The 17,374-nt window shown below is 27.4% G+C and overlaps 2 protein-coding genes across 2 annotated transcripts; one reads left to right on the top strand and one right to left on the bottom strand.

The window, feature by feature from the left end:
- Positions 1–7,746: 7,746 nt before the first annotated feature.
- Positions 7,747–15,793, top strand: LOC112681734 (stAR-related lipid transfer protein 7, mitochondrial). Its single transcript, XM_025552033.1, has 9 exons — positions 7,747–8,224; positions 8,921–9,291; positions 9,352–9,557; positions 9,658–9,753; positions 9,836–9,996; positions 10,520–10,702; positions 10,791–10,875; positions 10,939–11,127; positions 15,702–15,793. The coding sequence occupies exons 2-8, from the start codon at positions 8,942–8,944 to the stop codon at positions 11,109–11,111; spliced, it is 1,254 nt and encodes a 417-aa protein (XP_025407818.1). The 5' UTR covers positions 7,747–8,224; positions 8,921–8,941; the 3' UTR covers positions 11,112–11,127; positions 15,702–15,793.
- LOC112681733 (intraflagellar transport protein 88 homolog) lies at positions 11,146–15,025 on the bottom strand. The gene is made up of 13 exons (XM_025552032.1): positions 14,879–15,025; positions 14,746–14,796; positions 14,487–14,668; positions 14,200–14,395; positions 13,909–14,126; positions 13,598–13,829; positions 13,168–13,512; positions 12,770–13,104; positions 12,581–12,692; positions 12,286–12,520; positions 11,959–12,216; positions 11,404–11,556; positions 11,146–11,335 (listed from the first exon to the last, which is right to left on the bottom strand). Exons 1-13 carry the CDS (start codon positions 15,023–15,025, stop codon positions 11,217–11,219), a joined length of 2,583 nt encoding a protein of 860 aa, XP_025407817.1. The 3' UTR covers positions 11,146–11,216.
- Positions 15,794–17,374: the final 1,581 nt, after the last annotated feature.

Here is a 17,374-nt window from a genome sequence, read left to right as displayed (position 1 = left end):
AAACAGCAATACCTTTATTACAATTTTTATTAAAATTTAATAAAAAACAAATTTATTCTATGAACGCAATTTTGTTTCCTCAACTTGGATTATTTAAATATTTATTTCACGAACAGTACGCATTAAATATATTATATATATAAGTGTTTTCGTGTACATAGCAGTTAGCATAGTTGAACAAAATTCGGTGCAACACGATTGCGCATTTTTTCGTTTTTTTGACCTGACTAATTACACCACGATTGCGCAAAAAATTACATGTGTATATACAATACTATAAATAATAATTTAAATACAACATAAAATAATATATAGAATACATACTTTCTATAATTTTCACTCAAGCTATTAATTCACAAAATTCACTTTTTCAAAATCGAAATGAAAAGTTGATTGAATTAGTTATAATAATAATATGGACTAATGACTATCAGTAAAGAAAAAAAAAACAATTTTTAGTAAAAAAAATGTCGACTACTGACCATGTTATTATATACATTTAGCATACATGTAATTTAGAAAAAAAAACAATTTTTAACCAAGCCAATGATGATAGTTTGTTGCCAGTCCTAAGCCTGTAATAATTGGGAAGGAAAATTGTGAATTAATAGCTAATAAGTTTGAGTGCATGTATATGAAAATTATATGTAGAAAGTATGTATTGTATACATTATTTTTATTTTTAGCGGCTAATTCTAAATTTTTTTCAATGTATAAAAAAGCAATAATGATGAAGTTTAAGTGTCATAATGTTATATATTCCCAATGAGGTTAAAATTGTAAAAGAAAGAGTAAATTTTACTCTTATCTTATTTGTATTCGGTGATTCTGAAAGAAATTTATTAGATTTTTGTTCTAAAATATAGTTGTAATCTTAATTTATCACCATTTAATGAAGTTATTGTTGAATCCTTGGAAAAGTGATATCTATATTTTTGAGTCGACTTCAGCGTCAGACCAATGTTCACCGTACATAAAACCGATACAAGTGGTCTCGGTCCTACGTAAGGGACTAATTGATTGTTATATGTGTTTGTTATTCTAAAATAAATATGTTTTGGATGATATTTTTTCAAAATTAATGATTATTCAGGATTCCTTACAGACGGTCGTTTACAACAGAGCAATTGCTGGATTTAGTTAGTTGTCCTGGTCGTTTCACCGGAAGGTCCCACTATTAAGTCTGTAAAAATGGATAGTTTAGTTATTATTGATATTATTATAAAGAATTTAAAAAGTTATAATTACCAATTCATTTATTGTATAATAAGTTTGAAAGAATATCAACAACCAGTAGCGGCTCTAGGATTTTTTTGTTATGTAGGACCAACGGAAGGCCAACAATTATAAGGTAAGGCCACCAAAAATGAGATTTCAACAAAAGATAAATACCATTATTTAATATTTTCTGCTTATAAAAAATGACTATATTATTATGTTTAAGGTCAGGTCAGTGGTGGGGCCAGTTATTTTCAGGTAGGGCCATGGCCCTTAAGCATCGTATAAATATAAGATAAAAGTAAAATTGCTTTTTTGGTAGATTTTTGATGGTGATATTTGAAATTTGATCATAATCTAGAGATTTTCTGTTACAGAGTTTTTTTTTAAAATATATTCGATTTCACCGGGACTTGTGTTTAGCTGGTGTGTGATTCTGGTATATAGATAGGGTGACCATACGTCGCGTTTAAAACGGGATTGTCCCTTTTTTTATGATTATGTCCCGTAGTCCCGACACACTTTCAACGGGACGCTTTTTTTCCCCGTTTTTAGTATAGGGTCCCGTTTTAATCCCGTTACTTCCATAAAAATTGTAAACCGAGAGTAAAAGAAAAAAATAAGACATGTCATATAGTATATATACATGTACTACGAACTCATATAACGAAATCGATATTAAATACGAATAGTTTATCAATATACAGTATTATTTATAATCAACGGTAATAGGTATAATAATAGGTATAATAGGTATATTAGGTTTAGAAAAATCGAACATAGTCGTGCAGTAATGTGTGTACATTGCAATAAACTTTTTATTTACTAAATAAAATAAAATTAGATATTAATGAGCAATCAGTAAAAATTGTTTCAGGTCTGAATTTATAACATGTGAAGAAAAATTCATCACAGAGAATCAAGTTCCGAAAAATCATATTTCCCTCCGTGCAGCTGTAACAAAAGCATCAACGGGGTCAGGGCAAGGATTTGTAAAATGCACATGTAAAACATTCTGCAGAACAAATCGTTGTTTATTTAAAAAAAATAAAATTCTATGTAACTCTAAATGCCATGATAGTTTATCATGTCAAAATAAATAATACAATAAATGTTTGTATTTAATATGTACTTATATTTCTACATTTCTCTAGTTAAAACTAGTTTTACCTATCAATAAAACAGTACGAATTTTCACTAGATAATTCTAGATTTCACTACTATATTTTAGATACAACTAATTTTAACTAAATAATAATAAGTTTAAACTAGTTTTGACGATAATGGTCTTAGTAAATTCTAGTTTTAACTAGTTAAAACCAGAATTGACTAAAGGGATTTGTGAAAACTAGTTTTGACTAGTTAAAATTAGTTTCGACAAATTTCGGGTTTTAACTGTAACATATATAGTGGGGGACATAATGGGCTACAGCCATCCCCCTAAATATTTTAAAAAACTTAAAAATTATTTTAAACGTATGTTATATTTTAATAGTGCTTTATACTTATTTAGAATTTGCGTCCAACGTCAAATCGTTTTGAGACATTCTGTTAATGAAATGTAGATAAGTACCTACTGTGTCTTGTTAGTAATTCTTAGATAGCAGTGATAAATTAACTCTGTCTATAGTAACTCTTCCTGAAAATATTTTCTGTATACGCCACTGGTACGTTACATTAGGAAAATTTTCCACCACTGCTCTAGTATGTAATCATAAATCTTAATAAACTTGATATATATTCAAGTAATTTAAATATAAATAGTTTTAATGGTTTTCATGGTACGTCGTGCCATTGATTAAAGAATAAATTTATATTTTACGAAAGGTGATATTGGATAAAATTAATGCAAGTACATTTGTTATGTTTTTGCATAGGTAAAAATAAGTATTAGTATTCGTAGTAAATAAATTATTACTACAACATGTATTTTATTGTCTTAAAGGGGTTTAATTTTAGTGAAAATGTATTATATTTATATTAATTTATATTATTGAAAATACATGTCAACTGTCAGTACATCAATAAGTCGGGATAATATGGACAAAAGAATTTCACTTCTTAATCCTCACAACCATGGGGCCGACAATATAGACTTACATGTACCATAATTGAGAGAAGCAATTGGTAATCAAAGATCTGATTCAACCAATACATCTGTAAGAACTATTCACAACAATACAACTATCCAGTAAGTTGTATTTCATTCACTATTTAATATCTATAATTAATTGTACTTATACATTAAATTTAGACAAACATATATTATTATTTTTTTTTTTTAATAATTTAAATTTTGATTGATGTTGTCCTAAAAAGCATAGAGGCCTCTTGTAATTACACTTATATACAAGCTGTCAGATGAGTGGCTGCGATGAGAAGCTTTCAACGGCCAGCAATACCTCAAGACATAGATGGATACAATGTCATCGTACAATATACCAGACAATTTTCTGAGATCCAAGTTATTATTACTATGCGTCCAACCCTTGATTACCTACTTATTATATAATTAGTTAAGCTCGTGAATTCTGCATTTTGCATAAGCATTTTTTCACATGTTTAATATTCTATCGTGTGATTGTATTTACGTATTATTATTTGAAAACGCACATAATCCTTTAGCCATTGCATCCGTACTACTGGTGCTAATTTATAATAATTATATAAGAGTAATTCTAATATTAATTATATGGTATGTAGTCCTGCAAACAATGATACTTATAAGGCTACTACCCTACATTTATTTACGTCCGTAACATCTGCTTAATGTGTTAATGTGTTTCTGTGAAACATTCTTCTATAATGATATAATATAATATAATGATTAGTTAACTGAAGTCAATAATAATCATTGATAAACTAAGACAGCGTTTCTCAACCTTTTTTCATTCGCATACCCCTTGCTTTATCGCCACTATCTTACGGACCCCCAAATGTCAACTTTGTCATATTTATTTTTTTATTTTTTTTTTTATATTAGCTTTTAGTTATATTATTACAGCTCAACAATTATAAGCAAAAAAAAAACAACATATCTATATGACAATAAAATATTTAGAAACAAGCTACTTAGTCATATAATTTTTACATAAGATAAATACGAATTAACGAAATAAGGAAAACGAAAAATTTGGAAATGTCTATTTATTTTAATCGGCATGTGCCATACAATTTATCTATTTATATATATAAATAAAAATTAAGTTAAAAATTTAGTTTTAATGCGATCCTTGGGCTTGTTTGCTAGCCCTTAATTTTTTGAAATCTGGCTCCACAGTTGATAGGTAAACCCGTAAGTCTGAACTCACAGATAGTCTATTACGGTACTTATTTTTAGTGAACGTATATGACGAAAAGGCCCTCTCCACTAATACAGTGCTCGTGAACGGTAGTAAAATATTAAATGCTTTGTAGGAAAATTCAGGATATTCGTCATTTATGTTAGCCCAAAAGGTGATGAGCGATTTTTCTCAAGAAATGCTGCCTGAAGTGAAGAATCTGTTTTCAGTTTAATCAGTTTTTCTTTTTCTTGAACTGATAAAACTGCAGATTTGAAATAGTTTTCACTGAACGGGAACGCAATCCAGTGATCTTCTTTTCCACATTTAGGGAAGTACTTTTCAAATGCTGCCTTGAGCCCATTCAAATGTTGTTTATTTGGTCTTTAATGTCTCGTGATAAGTTTGTATCAGTTTCACAGAGAAAATCATGTAGTGTTTCAAAAACTTCTAGTTGATTATTTTCAATACACGACTTTCAAAATTCTAACTGTTTCATAAAAGATTCTATTTTGTCAGTAACTTGGAATATAGTTTTGAAAAGTCAAATTTAGATTGTTTAATTTCAAAAAAACATCGGATAAGTATGCTAGTTTTGAAGCCATTCATGGTCATTAAATTTAGATGACAGCCGAAAAGGATGGTTTTCAAAAAAACATTTGAACTTCATGCCTAAGTTCAAACAAACGAGTAAGGACTTTATCTCGAGATAACCATCGAACCTCGGTATGAAGAAGGAGGGTTTTTGTAAAGACTGCCCATGTCTTCACACAATGATGAAAATATTCTGGAGTTCGTGTGGCGAGACTTGATGAAATTAACCACTTTACAAGATTCATCCAGAACGTCCTTCAAATCTGCAGGAAGAGGTTTCGACGCAAGAGCTTGCCGATGGATACAACAATGAGTCTATTTTATCAGAGGAGAAACTGCTTTTACACGCGCAAGAAGACCATAGTAACAACCTGACATAGATTTGCCACCATCTGTACTCAAACCACAACATTTTGACCACTTTATTTTCTTTTCGGTAAAGTAAAAATCTATAGCACGAAAAATATCTGCACCTGTTGCTCGTTCAGTAAGAGAGTGGCAAAGCAATAGACCTTCTACGATTTCATTTTTTTTTTTTAATATCTTACAATAACTATCAAAACAGCCAATTGTGATACATCAGTACTCTCGTCAAATTGAATGGAAAATTAGATAGTACTTCCCCACAAACAACACATTCAGGTCTAGCGACATTATCAATCGTAACTGATGAAAACCCTTGCCATAAATATTCCTCAGAATATTTCCTTATTTTTCCCGGAATTAAAAGTTTAGTATCACTAACCTGTGGTAACATTTTTGAATTTTCTGCGTCAAGATTACTAATCGATGATGGCATATTTTGAGTGCTTTGAATAGGATCAGTTGATTCAGTAGTTTTTCGTTTATTGACTGTACCAGTTTTTAACCATTGATCCATGGTAAAATTGCAAAAATATTAATAAATATAAAATAAAAAAAATAGTTTTATGAATATGAATATTTATGTACGATGTGTGTGACACGGACACTTTGAAAGCAATCGACTGACTAGTTAATAGTATCGATTTCAATATTAAATAAAACGTACAATTAGATAAAATTCAGTGCACACGTGCCGCCGTTAATAATGATATATTTCATATTATACCTATACACACTTATTCATTCATTAGAAAAAACCGATTTATAATATTTCACAAATTACAATAACAAATATATCTAATACAACAAATTTCACTTTTTCCGACATTACGCCTTTTCTTTCCGTGGATCCCCTAATACCTTCTTGCGGACCCCTAGGGGTCCGCGGAACCCCGGTTGAGAAACGCTGCGATAAATCAAAGTTATGCAATTAAAAGCAGGAAGAGAAAACCTAACCAGATTATTAGAGAAAATGTTCAGCAGCTCAATAAAGATTATGACATTTTTACATTCTTGAGGAAAACTTGCCATCACAATGATGATTATGTTGTTGGTCAAATTGGACCATATCCTTGAACTATTTTTGTTCAATATAATTTTGATTAAACCAAAACTGATTAAAATGTAGCATAAATATTGACAGCAAATAAAGCTTCATGATGAGTCATGGTTTATTTAGTTAACATTAAATAAGTTTATATTGTAAAATAAATAAAAATTATAGTTTAAATATTATACATACCAGTTATTACAACAACTAAACTTACTTATAAACTTTGGACGTTGTACAAATCTTTATGTTTAATTTTAAACTAATAGTTTTATGTTATTGATGTTTGGAAAATGATAATTATTGTCAACAATTTACTTAAGCGGATAATTAATTAATTCAAAACGAATCAATATTCCTATTAAATGGTCATTTAATAGGAATATTATTATTAAATAGGAATAAGATAAAAATTATAATATTGTTACTAAAAAAAATTGGTATGTACAATACCACTGATTCTGGTACCTACTATAAGTCATATACAATATGCTTTATATTTTTAGAAGCAGAAAACATCTAATGTAATACTTTACACAATTGACAATTTTTTGTATCTATCAAGACATCAACTAAAAGTTGTAAAATCTAAATGTTCCTATGATATTGCTAGCACAAAGTTATGGCAAGTAAATTGATGTTTTATTAATGTGAGAATAAGCAAAAGGGTTTGTATAAGCTAGTTGTATACATTTTTAATATTTATATAAACAATTGTTTCTTTAATTGTTAAGTTAACGAACGAAACACATTTTTACTATGTTAAAGACAGAATAATGAATAAATTTTGTATTTTATTACAAAAACAAATTTAAAAGGGTTTTACATTGGCAATTTGACTGAATTCTATACTATTGCGATTCTTTATTCATATTTTTGAGCGCCCATAAGCGCTGTGTATTTTTCTTATCAGTTTCCATTCTGATTTAATCTATTATGTTGTGTTATCATAATTCGACATACGTGTTAGGGAAAATAATTAATTTAAAGGTTATAGTACGAAAAAATAAAAATGTTTTATAATACACAAATTAAGGGTATACATATTTGAAAAAGTGCGGTAAATTGTATTGTGTTTAATTACCACTTCAACAAATATCCCGCTTGGATCGTGGAGGTCAGCCTCCAGTTTTCATGTAGTGGACTATAATATTTAACAAAATATATATATTTAACATAAACATATTGTATGTTTATGATATAACCACAGGCTAGGTATATAAAAATATATTTTCATATAGTCTGTGATGTAATCATCCTATCTATAATCACAGAACAATACTATATAATCGTGGTGTGCGCCCGGCATACAGTGATGTAAAATAAACGTCTTGTTCGTTTTTTATCAAACACTGATTTTTCACATGCTTATACCTGCCGTACCCAGTTGTGCAGTTATAGATAGTAGTTTAGTAGATAACCTTGTCTTTTCTAAGTTGGACCTCAGTCAAAATTATATTTATTTGTGTTGAAGTAAATCCGGTATACGTTTAAAGTTAATTCTGTTGCCGTCGTGCTCTCATTTCGTAGTATTTATTCGTAGCCAATTACCATTTGCAATTTACTATTGGTATTCATTTTTAATTATTGTAATATATTGATGTAATGAACGCTCAAAGGTTGACCACGTTTTTCGCCCATCTGTTAATCGGTACTTAATTATTATGGATGACAAAATGATGACCGTCTTTAATCTACCGTAACAAAAAAAGTTTTCGTAAGTTACACTTATTTATTATTTACCTATTTTTAATTCGTGCAAACTAATTTCTGCATTTTTTTTTTTTTTTAATCTATTGCTTCTGGTAGTAATGTAATTACGATAAATATTACAAAATTATTTCAAATTAAGTGTATTTATGTGATTTGGTGAATAATTTCACTTATCAGCTGTTGTTTTTTAATCTATACATTTTGAAATTTTGAACATATCGCAAAATTTAATTTAATTAACTATCATACTTAGCATTTTATACAGAACACAGTTTTTTTTTAAACTATAGTATCACTAACTGTGATTACAAGTTATGGTTAGAGTTGAAAATAGTCTTTTTTTTTAAAAAAAATAAAGTATAAAAATCATTATTTATTACTAAATAAAATAATCATATGTACCTATACTTGATTAGAGTTTTAAATATTATATTTTCCTAACAATCTAATTATCTGCATCTGAACTAATCTCTACTGTATATTTTTATAATTATAAATATTACATTCTTTTTTACAGACTAAACTGTGAAATATAAACAATATTCAATAATACAAAAGAAATTTTTAGCATTTTTCCAAAATAAACATTGCTCTTCGGTTTAATATATATAAATATTGTTAAAAAAAATATTTATATTCAATTTTAGGGTTTAGTTTTTTACATATAATGTATAGATCTTATTTCATTCTGTTATTTTAGAATAATTGTTTGGTTATCAACATGTCACTCATGGGAAATATGTGGAAGCCAAATATATTAATGCCATCAAGTTGTCACGCACAAGCTGTTTGTCGGACGTTCACAAGGCGTTGTAAAAAATCTTTATCAGATGATCCTTCATTATTGTCTATTTTAAAAAAGAGCACTAGAAGTTTCTTGAAAAAACAAGATTTTGTTGTTCACATTGCAAGAAATAAAAAACTAATGATTGCTTGTAAAAAAATGATTGTTGTTGTTAATAAGTTTAAACAAAATTTAGCTAAACACAGAAGAAACTTGATTATGTGTGTAGCAATGGCTTTTACATTTGATTGGTTTAAAGAAAGAATATGTGTAGATGAACTAATTAAGTAAAAGAAAAATTTATTTTTTTATTTTATTTTTTTTTATTATTTAAATATATTTTATAGACTGCGTCAAGAATTTGAAGTTGTAAAAAAATTAAAAAAACAATTCACCTCTAAAAATAATCTTCAAATTGAGAAAGGTGCTTGTAATACACAACAAGTTGTCTCTAGTATGGATGATAAAAATGTATCAAAGACTGAAAGTATACAAAAAAAATATGATTGTTCATTTAATAGCTGCGACTGTTCTAGATGTAGAAATATGAATGGTAACAACTAAATAATAATACCAACATTATATATTAACTTTCATATTCAATTAAATAGTATATGACAATTTTTTTAGTATGTTTTAATTTGTTTTCACAGAAGATGGATGGGAACCTTTTACTAGTGGTTCATATTACAATGTTTGGAAAAAACTAAATGTTGACTATCCAAATCAAAATTTGTATATTTATAAAGGTAAATGAGAAATAATACTATTGTAAAACAAAATACCATAAATTATTTATTATAACCAAATATAATTAAATTATCTGTTTAGTACATGGATCATTTGATGATGTAACAGCATTAGATTATATGCAAGTTCAATTAGATATCAATTATCGAAAAGAATGGGATGGTATGTCTGTAGATTTAGACATTTTCGACTCAGAACCTCTTACCCACAGCGATCTTATTTATTGGGAACTCCGTTGGCCGGTAATTATAAATATTTACTTTAAGTTCCATTATAGAAGTTCTTATATTTTTATTTAGTAGACTATATGAATGCAATTATCAAAAGGAAAATCAACATTTCTTTGAAGTTATTACTACAATGAAAAAGTAAAAAATAGAGCTAATATAATTTTTCTAAGGTTTGTTTGTTTATTATTCTTATGTTTATTTTCAAATTTAAAAATATAGAAGAATAATTTTGAATAATTTCATGTTATTTTAAATTCAAATTAATTGAACATATACTTTTTACACACAATAATTAATGTTAATATTTCCATATAATAGACATCAACAAAAACTAATTTTGTGGTAACCAATATATTTAGCGTACTTATATGTGTTCACATATTAAAATAATTTTTTTACTGAGTAAAAGTAGAATTTTGATCAATGTATCCATGATATTTAGCTTCATTCTATTTTGTATTTTATAATTATATTTATTTAAATTATTACTTTTCTGATCTTATAGTAATGCAAATAATTTGTTAATGATTTATAGAAGTGGTTTCAAAATCGTGATTATGTGTTTAAAAGACGTTATAAAATTGATGAAGATGAAAAACTAATGCTAATTGTTTGTCAAAGTATTGAACATCCTAATTTTCCTGAAAACAAAAATAAATGGAGAGTAAAAAATTATTGGTCTTATATTGTCATAAAACCACATAAAGATTTTGATAAAGTAAGATTTATAAAAATAATTGTTTTTAAGTATGTAATAAAAAATATATATATTTTATTATAATTTTAATTTCAAATGTATTATATAGCCAGGAGTTGAATTTTCAATTACTTATTTTGATGATCCCGGTGTAACAGTTTCAAATTATCTTACATCCTGGTACCAATCTAAAGGTATAATAAAATGTTATTTAAACTATATTAATGTAATGCTTTAAAATAAATTGTTTCCTTTAGGAATGCCTTCATTTTTAAATGATCAAAGATTGGCAGCATTAGAATTAAAAAAACGACGCATAGAACAAAATAATAATTTAATGTCAGATAAAAGTAATATTGAAACTATGCTAGATCAACCAAAAGCTCAAACTTCTTGGATGTCTTGGATTTTTGGATACTTTTTATTTTAAATTACATCTAAATCAAGTTAGTTTTTAAATAGTTAAATTAACAAATTTTATTTTGTGCAAAAATGTAAATAAAACAAATTATATTATATGTGCTAAATATATTAACTATTCTGGTAAAAGGTCTTGAACTTGTTCATCTGCAAATTCCTTTTCCAATGATGTAATAGGTCTTGATGTAGATGTACGTGGTCTTTGTAAGGATCCTAATGGATCATTATACATTTCTAAATCAAATGCATTTACAATTATATTTAGTTTTAAGTTGTTAGATGAAATTTTAATATTAAGTTACCGTTAGTCGATTTTGGTTCTTGATGGACATAAATATTCATTTCATCTGAAATATTTTGACGTGAATATGCACTAGTTAAAGGCATTGATGTAGCAATCATAGCAGTTCCTCCTCTCGATGTTCGTGGTCGTTGAGATGAAGCACTAACTAAATCTTTAATGTTAATAATTTTAAAGTTTAAAATACAATGGACATTTTTATAACAATTTCATTTATTATATAGGAAAATCAATATAATGACTTTATGTAGTAAAAAGATTTGTTCATTTTAATATATTTGGTAAAATATTATAATTCCATTAGCCTTTTTGATATCCTATATTGTTTTACTGTACTATGAAATAAAATATTGATCAGTATAGTTGAAAAGTTCATAAGAAATGATAATACTGTTTAATTTATTGTTAAATTTTATAAATGAATTGTAAAAAAAAATATCTCTCCCTGTATATTGTATTCAACAATGAACAGAAGTAAATGAGAAATTTAACATAAACTAAATTAAATGATTAACTATCTTATAGTGTATATTAGTAATTAGTAACTTTTATATACTTGGGTCTTTTGGGCTATCGTGAACATAGATATTTGTTTCTCCTGAAGCTGTAGGTTTTTGAGCATAGTCAGTTGAATTTGATGTTGTAACCATACCAGTTCCACCTCTAGTTTCCATTGTTTTGCGATACCCAGTACGAGCTGTACTTATACGTTCTCTAATGTCTTTGGCTTTCTCAGCTTTCCTCAATAATTCACTATATTCTGAAGCTTCTTTTAGTCCCAAATCTGTACATATTCTTATTAATAACTTGAGACCTAATAAATTTAATTAATTATTATTTCCTTATAATTGTTGTTGTTTAGTTCAATAAAGTAATAGTATACACTCTGTATTATCTGGAAATTTGTTCAGTATATCTTTATAGGTCTGTAGAGCTAATTGAAAATTCCCAGCTCTTCTGTAACATGAGCCAATTAACATAAGCCATTTTGGTTCAGCAGGCTGCATTAGAGAAGCTTGTTCAAAGTAATCTATTGCTTTTTCTGGAACTTTCATTTCAACAAAATAAGCTCCTAACCAATCCAATACTTCTAAGTTAGAAGGATAATGACGGTATGACTAAAATAAGTTTAAATGAATATGATTTAACATATATAAAGAAAAAAAACTATTTGAAACCTCATAATAATAATGATATGCTTGTTGTTTGTCATTAATATTTTCATAAATATCGCCTAATTTTTGTAAAACACCAACATCATCAGGAACTATACTTAATAATTGTAAGTACCTAAGATATAAGAAATAACCTAATTATTTAGAATTTTTTTTCTTATAAATATTTTATATTTGTTATGTTGTAGTTACCATTCAATGGCTTGTTCAAGATCTCCAATAATTTCATTTAAAAGTGCAATTTGATAAATTACTTCTGGGTGATTACTTATAATGACATGCAACTTTTGAAAACAATCAATAGCATCATCCAAATGTCCAAGTTGCTTATTAGTTAAGCCCAAGTTGTACATAGCTTCTGAGCACATCATGTCTTTCTCGAGTGCTAGTGTATAAAGTTCTTTTGCCTTGTAGTAGTCTTGTTTGACAAAATAACAATTGCCATGATTAACATATGCCAAAGCATTGTGTGGATCTGATTCACGTGCTGTGATTGAAGTTCTCTCTGCTTGTTCTAAATCACCTTTCTATAAGTTAGAAACAGTTTGTTAGCTATAGATTTTGTGGTAAAAAGGCATTAATATACATACTAAGAAGTGTATGAAAGAAAGGTTTGTAGCAGCTGCACTCGCTACTTTGTTGTCCTTGTTGTCAAATGATTTGAGAGTGTCAATCGCTGGTGCAATGTTATTTTGGTATAAAAATCCTACTGCCTTGTTTATCTCCAAATGACCTGCTAAGTATGAATAATGTGATGTTTTAATAGTGTCTAAGCACCAAGAGTAACCTTCAGTAAACGTATCTTCGATAATTGAAGATATCAGGTGTGCAGCATTCAAAATTGTTTTTTCAAAATTTGATTTAATTTGTTTTTCATATTTAGTGAGTGGATCGGATTTTATAGCTTCTGCTAGGAGTGTAGCTTCAATTTCGTCCTAAAAAGTATTGTAACAAAAGTCTTATTAATGTTTTATATTATTTCAGAATTTCATATGATTAAATTATATAAATATTTCTTACAGAATGTGCAGCGTACTTATCTTCAAAATCTATGTCCAGCGATATTTCTAATATTTGTTTAAATAAATGTTTAGATTTTTCTTTATTACCCGACATATAATAACAAACTAAGGCGTGCATTCCTGCCTTAAATGTAGGTTTTTCGTGCATAATATACTCAAAATTTGAACAAGCGTCTTCATATTTACCAAGTTTTAAAAATACAACACCAATATTATGTGTAATAGCTCGCCTAAAAAAAAAAAATGATAATTTTTAATTGCTCATTATAAACAGCTATTGTCTAATATGTATGAGAATATAGAATTTACTTAAAACTTTTATTAGTATTTGGAACTTGATCTAAAGCCATACGATACATTTTAATCGCTTTTTCAGGTTGTCCAATTTTTTCATAAATATTTGCTACATTAACTCTCATTCGTGCACCATTTTGAAACAATCTATTTTTAGAGATTACCTGGTATGTATTTAAAGCTTCTGTATACATTTCATTTCCAGCATATTGATTACCCAATGTAAATAAAACCTAACAATTGATATAATTTCAATTATGTGTTGGTTTAGATTTTGAAATAAAATATGAAAGCCATTAAACATACCAAAAACGTTAAATCAATATTGTGAGAATCATTCAACCCAGCTTGTTCTTGCATTCTAATTAAACTCCTTTCCTTATTTGATGCATCCTTTGCCTTATCTAATCCCAACTGAAAATCACCTCTAGATTCAGCCATACAGGCTTCATCTACTAAATCATAAATACGCTTTTCCAGTTTTTTTATTTTATCTTCCACCCTAAAATATTTTGTTTATTCTTTTTGATATATCTGTTGTTATTATTAAGAATTTAATCATTTTACTATGTACTGTTGATATTTTATTGTACCTTTCTTCTTTGTTCGGTTCAGACATGATCATACTTCTTGAAGGCTGACTTAAAACATCATAAGTAGATGAATGCGATGTATAACCAGCACCTCGTACAGCTGTTGCTGGTCTATTTGATGTCTCTGATCCACTTCTAGAGCTTTCTGGTCTTAAAACCAATGCATGTGGATCTTTAATTTGCTTTAAAATTAACATAATTTTTGATTATCATATATATTAGTTAATTTGTGTTATGTTCAAAATTATTTTATACAAACTGGTGTTGTAGCAAATGGCAGTGGCAGACCTGTTGATGCTTTGGTGGACATCTTTTGAAAAATAAATTGTTTAATTTATTAGTTTATTTGAATACATTTATATCGATTGACATTTGATATCTATTATACTAACTGAGGCTCTTCTGCTATAAGATGACCTTAATGCTTGTCTGAGAATCTCTTCTGGGTCTTCTTTAGCTCCATCCAATTGATAATCATATTGAGAATACATATCGCCGTCATAAGCATTAAATTTATTTTTGAAATGTGTAGAATCCATTTTAAATATATATAGAACTTATTAAAAAAATTATAAATGTACACTTGTGTTCCGATATTCTTTAACAATTTATCTGGCTTTATTTTCCTTTTATGTACAGTTTACATCCCTATGGCAACAGCCAGTGGCGGTCAAACGGGGGGGGATGAGGGGGATAGATCCCCCCCCTATGGCTTTTTTTTCCTTTATATTTATAACAATTACATTTATGTTTATTGTACTATAATAATGTTAATGTATTACATTTTGTTTTAATTTTTCTTAAAATAACGCTTATGAGGCATGAGCGTATATTATTATCTAGATTCTAGACTCGTTCTAGGAACAAGGCTGTTATTATTATTAATATTTAGTAATTAGTTGCTTATACAAAATATACGGGAATTACCTAGCTCGGTGATCGTGAATAACAACACACTCCTCCCTTGACCGGCCCATCGGTAAATAATACGTAGCTATGTCATTATAGTTGGCCAAATTCGTCGATTATTATTACGTTTGTCACAATATTTTGTTACACAGACCACAGTGTTAACTGTCGTCCCGTTACTCGTGTCGCGTACAGTCATACTGTGTGCGCATTATATATTTTTATGACTGCTATAAATTGTGATTGTGATAATGTATATATATATATATATATATATTTGTTAATTGTGTAATTTTATTATTCTAGAGTCGTCTCAATGGTTTGGCCACTATGGCTGTTCATCGGGGAATTATAAATATAACATCCAATTAAGTGCTGGATGAATTAGCAAAAAAAAACAAAAAAAATAGATTTAATAATATAATACAAATATTGTTAATATTAGTAATATTGTATACCTACCTATATGCTATAAATAAAGTAACGATTTACCTGAATTTAAAAAAATTGATATTAGGCATAACCATAAATTATATTTTAATGATTAATAGTAGTGCATATTAAAAAATCAGCCACATCCCCCCCCATGACAAAATCATTTGACCGCCACTGGCAACAGCTATCATAACACTGACAATGAATGTTTTTATAAAGATTTATCAGATGTTTGATGACAATTTTTTTTATTTTACGATTTCTTAGTGATGTTTTGATCTTAATGTGAATTGTGTATATTATTAAATTAAATGTACCCTTATTTTTTAATAAAACTTAAAACAGAATTCTGCTTCTGCTTAAAAAAATATTTAGATCTAACTGTTATAGAATATAACTATTATCTTAAGCTTGTCTGTTTAGATACAGAATTTTTCAGATTCTTTTGATTGTGTCCATGAGACAACAATTTGTCATCATTTTCACTGATGAATGAGTGATTTAGCAAATAGTTCTTTAATAAATGTGACGTAATATGATTTAATACAGCATAATTTACTTTATGATAATTTAAATTAATTATAATGAATATTAAATATACACCCTTTAATTATAATTATAATTAAAACGTGTTTATGTTTTGTATAGTCTTTTAAAAAATTACTTTTAATTTAAAAAAATGTTTTAACACTGTGTTAAATTAATTCTTATTTTAAAATAATTAAGTACTGTAGTACTGTGTTACAATATAATAATATATAAAATATATTTTAATGTTCCTTAAACTTATTTACTGATGTACCCTAATTGTATTTTCAAAAAAGAAATTAAAAGTTTATTTTTATTTTTACTGAAAAAAATGTATTTTATATTAAAATATTATGCATTGTATTTTGTTATAGATTATATTTTGTTAAATTCAAAATATACATAATAATAATATACATAAACAAAAATGTATTTATAAAAAATGTTATTAAGTATCCATTAAGTAAGTAAAATTAGCTTATTGAAAAATATTGAAAAAATTATGGAGAAACATTTTCAGTTCTTTCAACTTAACATTAAATTATTTAAGTAAATATGAAATCCAATTCAAGTGAATTGACAGTTTATTACCAGCAAATAATTTGAGAATTTGTCACCGTTAAAACTCAATGCAGTCTGTGTATTAATGCATTTACTAGAAATAAAATCTATTAATATTCTATACATATTAAGTTTTAATTAAAAATGTATTTCTCTCGAACAAAAAACGTGAAAACCTTATACGACATTTATTTAAGATGGAATCGCACGGGACCTAACCACCTAACCAAAGAAATATTCTGTTTCTGTCAAAAGACCAGCGTTTTTCCGAACAACTTTGTGATTAGACCAATTCAAAGTTCTATCCAAACTAAAGTCTTGATTTTATCTAGGGTCTCGCTGTACTCCCAATTCCTAATAAATTTTCAACCAAAATCATATATGATCTCTGTACGAAAAATAAACACTAGGTAGGTATCCAAAACATTCTAAAATCCGTTTCTTATATAAGTTTT

Source organism: Sipha flava, unplaced genomic scaffold (genome assembly GCF_003268045.1).
Source record: "Sipha flava isolate LNK unplaced genomic scaffold, YSA_version1 19607_pilon_pilon, whole genome shotgun sequence".
NCBI classification, from domain to species: domain Eukaryota; kingdom Metazoa; phylum Arthropoda; class Insecta; order Hemiptera; family Aphididae; genus Sipha; species Sipha flava.
Note: the sequence above shows the minus strand (reverse complement) of the source record. Positions and strands in the feature narration are given on the sequence as shown.